The 9,211-nt window shown below is 37.2% G+C and overlaps 1 protein-coding gene across 1 annotated transcript; it reads right to left on the bottom strand.

Annotated features, from left to right (window-relative positions):
• Nucleotides 1-1,703: 1,703 nt before the first annotated feature.
• LOC101350032 (olfactory receptor 150-like) lies at nt 1,704-2,378 on the bottom strand. The gene has a single exon (XM_012559921.2). The coding sequence runs from the start codon at nt 2,376-2,378 to the stop codon at nt 1,704-1,706; it is 675 nt and encodes a 224-aa protein (XP_012415375.2).
• Between the last annotated feature and the right edge of the window lie 6,833 nt (nt 2,379-9,211).

The following is a 9,211-nucleotide window of genomic DNA, read 5'->3' as shown; positions in this document are numbered from 1 at the left end:
TTTAGTCACAACCTATTGAATTTCTCTCAAAATATCTTTCATTTCCCCAACATTTTCATTCCCATAATGATGGTCATAATTTATTTTCTTAGCATATCTTTTCTGTTGGTCCTTTTTCATTAATACACATAATAATATAGAGATTCACAATTATTTTACTGATGTTAAACTCTTAAAAGTCGTCAATATTCTCCATGGTCTATAAATGAAGTTCAGACCAATTTTCATGTCATTCTGATATTTGTATCATCTAACAAGAAGTTACTTTTTATTATAATTTCCTCTTTTATTTCTCAACAAGTATTGCATACGCTAGCTATTCAACAAAAGGGTGTTTTGTAGGCTTTTGCTTTTGACCCATCACTTTTCCTCAACTTTCTTCTTCTTCCAACTCCTCTCCCTATGAAATCTAATATAATATTTAAGGCATAGCAGAAAAATAAAGTTAATAAGACCATTTTCTATATATCCATGAATTTGTTTACATTTACACCTGGCAGTTAATCATTGAATTCTGTATTACTTATCATGATTTATTTACCGGTTTTCCTTCTTCCCTAGAATGGAAACTCAATATAGTGCCTAGCACAATGAGTCTCAATAAAAATGTGCTAAATAAAATGGTTGAAAGAAGGTTAGAGATAAGTTTACATAGACTAAATATAAATGAAGTTTCAAAGTTTTCTTTCCCCCCCTCACTTTTTTGTGGTAGAGCTTTATTTCCATTTTGAAATCTGTCTGATATCTATCCTATCCTAATATTTAATAGAATATCTTCTAGTGGTTCTCAGAATACTTAGAGATGGTGTGGACACTTTTTTCCTCATTAATACCTTTACAAGTTTTAATATATAAATAAATACTCTGAAACACATATAATTCTTATAAACAGTTATTTCAACCTATCACCCATCAGTGCGAAACAGAAAAAGTTTCTCACTGGAAGTCATTGGTTCAATGCTTGGAGTAATATAACAGAAATTACTCAAACATAGATTTCAAATGATCAGAAATTATTTATTTTAGAGATCATTTTCTCCAGAAGAGTTTGTATGCTTATTAATAAACAAGGGCCAATACACAAAGTATTAAGAAGATCTAAGGATACAGACCAAACAGATCGTTCTATGAATTATGATAGGTAAGTCTTATCTAACAAAGTGCCAAATCCCATGTATATAAATTATAATTTCCCACATGAAGACTTTGAAGATTTTTTTATAAATGACTAGAGGTAATATGGGTTACTACGGGTGAACTCTGGTACTTCCTAGATTGATACTGCTCTCCATGTGACTCCCCTAAATATGACACTATGAATCCAGTCTTTTTCTTGGGACTTTTCTTCCAAAAAATCAAGTGTTGGCAATAATCTCACTACTTCTATATACATGTTGTTGTCTCTGAACTCCTTACTGAATCTTCTTCAAGAACTATAAATCTTAGCAAAGGCAAAATAGTTTTTTCTCAATGATTTTATTTAGACCTACTTTGACATCCCTATTCCTCAGGCTGTAGATCAGGAGGTTCAGCATTGGCACAATAATGGAGTAAAACACAGAAGACACTTTCCTGTTGTCTGTGGAGCTGACATTTGATGGCTGCATGTACGTGAATGCTACAGAACCATAGAAGATTGTAACAGCTGAGATGTGAGAGCAGCATGTGCTGAAGGCTTTGGACCTACCCTCAGTGGAATGGATTCACAGGACACTGGCAATGAGGGACACATAGGAGCCAAGGATGGTCAAGGTTGGTGCAACAACATTAAATGTACTGAAACACAAATGTACCACTTCATTGATGTAAGTGCTGGAGCATGAGAGCTCCAGTGGAAAAATATCACAGAAGTAATGGTTGTTAATATTATCCTTGTAGAAAACCACTCTTACCATCCAACCTGTGTGAGTTGTGGCTCCAATCAAGCCCATCTTATATACCTCAATTACTAAGCAGGAGCAGACCCGATAAGACACGGTGACATTGTAAAGCATTGGATTACACATGCCAACATTGCGATCATAAACCATAACAACCAACATATGACATTCTGATATAATAAAAAAAGCAAAGTAGAGCTGAGTCATGCAGTCAGGGTAGGAGATGGCATTCTTCTCTGTCACAAAGTGCACTAGCATTTTGGGTGTAATGACAGTGGAATAGTAGAGATCAGTGAAGGACAAACTGCTGAGGAAATAGTACCTGGAGGTGTGCAGGTGAGAACCTAGCTCAATCAGTGTGAACATGCCCAGGTTCCCCACCACTGTGACCTCATAGGTTCTTAGGAACCAAAGAAAGATGGGGAGCTGGAGTTCTGGCTTTTCTGTTAGCCCCGCGAGGATGAGCTTGGTCACCATGGAGTGATTTCTTGTTGCCATTTTAATCTAGGAATTTTATGGAAGAAGAGAAGAAGAAATATCAGGTAGGCATTTATTTATGCAGTGTGAAACAGATGCAAGTCTTATCATTCAGGTATCTCCAGTTCTCTCTCCCTGTCCCTGCTCTATGTTGGAAGTTAAAAAGTCTGAGCTCCAAGTTTATAGGTCATGCAAATAAACATCAGATGAAATTCAATCTTTTTTTGTTTCTGTGTTGTAAGAGTGGGTCTTAGTACTGACCAGTCCCTGAACATCCAAAGAACCGTTCTGATAACTTAGAATATTAAGTGTTATGAGCCCTAGTGGTATAATGGTTAAGTACTTGGTTGCTAAATGGAAGGCTTACAGTTCAAACCTACCCAGGGACTCTGTAGGAGAAAGACCTGAAAATCTTCTTTTGTAAAGATTACAGCCTAGAAAACCCTATGGGTGGTTTTGCTCTGTCAAGTGGAATCGATATGAGTTGAAAATCAGAACCAATGGCACCTACAAACAACAACAACAACAAACCACCTTCCATGCCTTATTTGTAATCTTCTCAACTCTTCTGCAAAACATATACTACCAGGTACTAAGTACTGGTTGCCATTGAGTTGATTCTGACTCACGGCGATCCCATGTGTGTCAGAGTAGAGCTATTCTCCACAAGGTTTTCAATGGCTAATTTTTTGGAAGTGTGTCACCAGGATTTTCTTCTTCGACACCTTAAATATTTGCACTATATAGGGATTCCACAACAATTACTAGTATATTTATTTTACATATTAGGTCACTAAGAATCATACTGGTTTTATTTTTTCCCATAGTTAGGCATATTATAACAAGTGATCAGTATATGTCAGAAGGCCTGTCTGTCTCTATATGAGTCCTTCCCCATTTCACCTTCCATTTCTTCTTTTAGCTACTCATGTCTGCTCTCCAGTCTTATCTCTGTCATATCAGAGAAACCATTCACTGGAATTAATGTGAGGCAAGTATTAATGGAAAGTACAAAAATAATGTATTGACCACTCATGTCGTCTCATTTCCCTTTAAAGAGTATATTGACTACTGGCACCAGATCAAAAATAAAGAAATAGTGACTCTGGAAAGTAACTGAATGACCAACCTTAAGTATATCCCTCAAACTGAGCTCCACATACAACAAGGAAGTGTATTTTCTAATGAAGAAAACCCAGAAGTTCCTATGACTAAAGGTAAAATTCATTCATTCCCAAAGCTCCACATGCTACATACTGTTGTATAACCTCACATGGTCCATGGGCCTTGGGGCTTTTGTTCTGGAGGACCACAGCTGCAGAATGGAAATTTTATATGATATTTAGACCATGTTGTCTTTGCATGTGTTAGGCGTATTGTCTTGGTGTATTTTGTACTCACCTTCAAATCAGACCTTTTATCATTCCCTTGATGGCATTAAAGACCAAAGCAGAAAGAACGTGTGTATCTTCGAGATGTGAGTTTTGAAGGAAGTTTATAAATATCTGGCATGGGATACCATGACGACTGTTCTACGTTCAAAAGAAAGAGATAAAAAGGCATCATCGAAGATTGATGGTGTGTCAAAAATAAGGAAAAGAGTGTTAAGAATGAATGTGAGGGTGATATTTCTACTCATTATAGGGTGATATTATTCAGTGTTTACCATGTGTTATGGATTGAATTGTGTCCCCCCAAAATATCTGTCAATGTGGCTAGTCCATGATTCCCAGTATTGTGTGATTGTCCACCATTTTGTCATCTGATGTGATTTTCCTGTGTTGTAAATACTATTTCTATGATGTTAATAAACTGGGATTAGCAGCAGTTGTGTTAATGGGGCAGAACTCAATCTACAAGACTAGGCTGCATCTGAAGCCAATATCTTTTGAGATGTGAAAGAGAGAAACAAGCAGAGTGACAAGGGGACCTCATACTACCAAGAAAGCAGAGCTAGGAACATGTGTCCTTTGGACCTGGGGTCCCTGAGGTGAAATGTGCATAGACCAGGGGAAGATTGATGACATGGACCTTCCTTCAGAGCTGGTAGAGGGAGAAAGGCTTCCCGTGGAGATGGCACCCAGAATTTGGGCCTCTGGTCTCCTAGACTGTGAGAGAATAAATTTCTGTTTGTTAAAGCTATTACTTGTGGTATTTGTGTTACATATAGCAGCACCAGATAACTAAGACACCATGTGATTAGAACTGTCCAGGCACTTCATAAATATTATTTGATATATTTTCCCCAGCTACCCTATGTGGTGTGAGCTTATTATTCCCATTTTATAGATGAGAAAACTGAAACTTGAGAGACGTGAGTTATTTATGGTGATTCTGAGGATTTTCAGTATAGATGTGGATAAAGATTTCCTAATATTACAAATAAATTTGACATATCTATGGGAAATAAAATTTATAATAAAAGACTTGAACTAATGCTGACATCTTCTGGAAATATCAATATGCGATTAAAAAAAAATCATGTGCAAAATACATGCTAGACTTAAAGAACTTCAGAGCTGGAAAAAATTGTGACAGCAATAATTAACATTTTTGTGTGAATTCAATTAGACCAGCATCTAGACTAGATCCCACGGTGGTGCATCCTGCAGTTGTCATTTATCCATGCTCAGATTGCTCAATGAATAGTGGATGGATAAATGGACATAACTAAGTTCATATCTTGAAATAAATCAAAAAGCCATTATCTTCCCCAAGTTGTCAATTTAATTTAAAATTCCCCTGCTATAAGAGCAAGGTGTCATTCTGCCACTAAAATGTTTGCTGAAGGTGTTTGTGCTTACACTGTGCAAGTGATACCTGAAAACAAGTAAATATAAAGCCAAAATTGCACCTTCTGTGAAGTCCTCTGCTTTCATGTCCCAAGATGTTTCAAGTAAAATAGCAATGACCAAGGTTATTACAAAGTAATCTCAGTCTTTGCTGTGGACAGTTGTCACATGCTTACCATTTTGTGGATTACTGCTAAAGTCCTCTAAAATTTTAAATAATTACATTTTGAAAGATTTTTTTGTTTGTTAATAGGAAATAGTTTTCTCTTGTTGTTCAAGTTTCTTATCTATAGGGGTGGAACTTACCCATGTTTGTGAAGGAATTCTACAGTGAGGGCCTGTTAGACTTTAGATTAACATCAGAACACTGCAAAATTATGATTTAAAAGTGATTTGTCTAGAATTTAGTAATAGTACCAGGAAAAACTGCTTACCTTCTCAGGTACACAGTTAAATGTTTTGTTTCGAAAAATGAAATGAGTTGGAAACAAAGGAGAAGGATCAGTAGTTGGAAAATATGGCATTGGTGATACAAAGGGCTTGGGAGATCACATGATACAATTTTGTAAGAACAACATCTTATTTATTGGAAATACCTTTTTACAACAACATAAATGGCTACTGAATAAGTGGATGTTGCCAGACAGCATACACAGTAATCAAATTGACTATGTCGTGGGAAAAGATGTTTGAAAAGCTAAATATCATCAGTCAGAAGAAGGCCAGGAGAAGACTACAGAACACACCATCAATTGCTCGTATACAGGTTCAAACTGAAGCTGAAGAAAATTAAAACAAGTTCACAAGAGCCAAAATATGACCTTGAGTATATCCCACCTGAATTTAGAGACCATCTCAAGAACAGATTGTACACACTGAACACTAATGACTGAAGACCAGACAAGTTGTGGGATAACATCAAGGACATCATACATGAAGAAAACAAAAGGTCATAAAAAGACAGAAAAGGGGGGGAAAAGTCCAAAAATAGATGTCAGAAGGGAACTGAAACTTGCTCTTGAAGGTAGAGTAGCTAAAGTGAAAAGAAGAAATAATGAAGTGAAAGAGCTGAGCAGAAAATTTCAAAGGGTTGATCAAGAAGACAAAGTAAAGTATTATAATGAAATGTGCAGAGATCTGGAGTTAGAAAACCAAAAAAGTAGAACATGCTAAAGAAGATATACAAATGACCTATAAACACATTAAAGGATGCTGAACATCATTAGTCAATAGAAGAATGGAAATAAAACCACAATGAACCATCACTTCACAACCACTAGGATGACTATAAGTCAAAAGACAGGCAATAAGAAGTTTTGACATGGATGTGGAGAAATGGGAACACACACATATTGCTTGTGGGATTGTAAAATGCTACAGTTGCTTTGGCAGTTCATCAAAATGTTAAATGCAGAGTTAGCCAGCAATTACACTCTTAGGTACATATTCACGAAAATTGAAAACACATGTACACATAAAAACTTGTGCATGAATGTTCAGGGAAGAATTATTCATAAGAGTCCAAGAGTGGAAATAGCACAAATGTCCATCAGGTGATAAATGAATAAACAAAATGTGGTATATCCATAAAATGGAATGTTATTCTACAATAAGAAGGAATGAAATACTGAGACATGACACATCATGAATGAAATTTTAAATATTGTGTTAAATGAAAGAAGCCATTCACAAAACGCCACTATTATATGATTCCATTCATATAAAAAATTCAAAATAGATTTATAGAGACTGAAAATTACTCCGTGTTTGCCGGGTGGTAGGGGAAGGGGAGAGCGAAGAGTGACTGCCAGTGAGTATGGGGATTGTTTTGGAGGGGATGATGAAAATGCTATAAAATTAGACAGTGGTGAGTGTTGTACAACTCTATTAATATACGTAAATACACTGAACTGTACCCTTTAAAAGGATAAATTTTGTGGTATGTGATTATAGGTCAAAGCTGCTGTAAAAATAATAAAAACCACCACCTCCACCACCACCAAAGCAACAACAAGATAGTAACTTCCATAGTGATAGTTTACCACCCTTCTCTAAGCCTTTCCCATCAAGGTTACACCTGGTGTATACCTCTTTATTTATTTCAAACACACCCTTAAGTTCTTCTCCAAACAATGAAGTATTCCCCCAGTCCAAAAAAAGTATGCCGTATTGGTGCCAAAATTATGACAATCTTTTGCAATTACAGTCTTTTTTTCTCTCTAATACATTAGCAAGAAAAATATAGGCCTTTCTAATCATGAATTATTAATAAGTTACACACCTGTGATAGGCATATATTCGATTTAAAATTTTCACCTATGTGTTTTATCAGATAAAACAAATCAAGAAATACAAAAATAAAATAAACGTAACTTAAAACCAAACCAAATCCATCGTTATCCTGCCAATTCTGTCTCATAGCGACCCCATAGGACAGGGTAGAACTGCCCCATAGTGCTTCTAAGGCTGTAAATCATTACAGAAGCAGACTGCTACATATTTCTCCCATGGAGAAGCAGGTGGGTTCTAACCGCCAAACTTTCGGTTAGCAGCTGAGCGCTTAACCATGTGCCACCAGGACTCCTTAAACGTAGCTTCCAAAAGAATCCCATTGTGGTGGAGTTGATTCAGACTCATAGCGACTCTATAGTACAGAGTACAACTGCTACATACGGTTTCCTAGGTTCTAATATTTACAGGGGCAGATCGCTAGGTCGTTTCTCCTGTGGAGTTGCTGGTGGGTTTGAACCTGGGCTTCCAATGGTTCTGTCCAGTTCAATCATGGCTGAGGAAGCAAAACAAAAACAGAACCAAATTTTTTAAATTGGTAGGAACAGGAACCATAACTAGAGGGAAAAAGTCCGGGTAGAAGCCCTGCTAGAAACTTAATCTCCCTCTTAGAAAACAAAAGCAGTATACATGTTGCATATCAACCAGATCTCATTCCTGTCAGATTTTTAGTCAGAAACAGCGTCCCCCCACTCAAAGATGGCAGCTGACCATGCCACTCTGAATGTGTTTGTCGATCCCCTCAGTCCTGGCAATAATCCAATCTCAAATATCAGGTACCTGAAAGGACTCACAACCCCTCTTCATACTCTCCCATTCCAGGTCTCCAACTAGTAATTTTTCCCATTCCAGGTATGGTTCTGGATCAACCAAATTAAAAAACTTTGGGTCTGTTCTGGTTTCAGTTTGTCTGCCATGACTGAACTAGTTCGAACCCGTTCAACGGCTTGGTTTGAACCGCCACGGTTTCAGTTAGCAGTCAAACATTTAACCATTGTGCCACCAGGGCTCCTTAAACACAGCTTTAAAGCCAAAACCAAACTCATTTCCACTGAGTGGATTCTGACTCACAGGGACCATATAGGACAGAGTAGAACTGCCCTGTAGGGTTTCCAAAGCTGTGAATCTTTACAGAAGCAGACTGCCAAATCTTTCTCTCAAGGAGCACCTGGTGGGTTTGAACTGCCGACCTTTTGGTTAGCAGCTGAGTGCTTAAACCACTGCACCATAAGGGCTCCTAAACATAGCTTAGAAGGTCCAAAATCACAATATAGCTGCACAGATTATTAGAAAATGCCCAGCAGATTTAAGTGAGGAGCCAGTAATTTGTTGCCTGGCATAAGCTTTCCTCTGACTCCCAGATAGTTAGTTTGCCTTCTGCAGACAGCAACCCTCCTGAGCTCTGGGTCAGTTCTATACCTTACTATGAAGAATTTAGAGATATCTAGAGTACAAGCGCTTTGCACTTGGTTACCAGATGAAAGGTTAGTGGTGTGAATCCACCCAGCAATGTAATGGAAGAAATGCTTGGCAATCTGTCCATGAAGATTATAGTCAATAAACTGTATGGACTTCAGTTCTATTCTGTAACTCAGGAGGTGGCCACAAATCAGAATCAAATTAAGGGCAACAGGTTTAGAGTATAAAAGTGTCTGTTCATAATCAACCCAAAATTGCTGCTGCTCTTCTAGGCTCAGAAATTGTGATTTACTGGTTATATTTTATAAAATCTGTTATGTTTTTTAAATCAGTCCCTTTATTTGACCTCTGTTA

Source organism: Trichechus manatus, unplaced genomic scaffold (genome assembly GCF_000243295.1).
Source record: "Trichechus manatus latirostris isolate Lorelei unplaced genomic scaffold, TriManLat1.0 scaffold00392, whole genome shotgun sequence".
In the NCBI taxonomy this organism is placed as follows: domain Eukaryota; kingdom Metazoa; phylum Chordata; class Mammalia; order Sirenia; family Trichechidae; genus Trichechus; species Trichechus manatus.
This window is presented reverse-complemented; position numbering and strand designations above follow the sequence as displayed.

Coding starts and splice junctions, on each gene's coding strand:
- LOC101350032 (XM_012559921.2), bottom strand. CDS start 2,378: ATGGCAACAAGAAATCACTCCATGGTGACCAAGCTCATCCTCGCGGGG.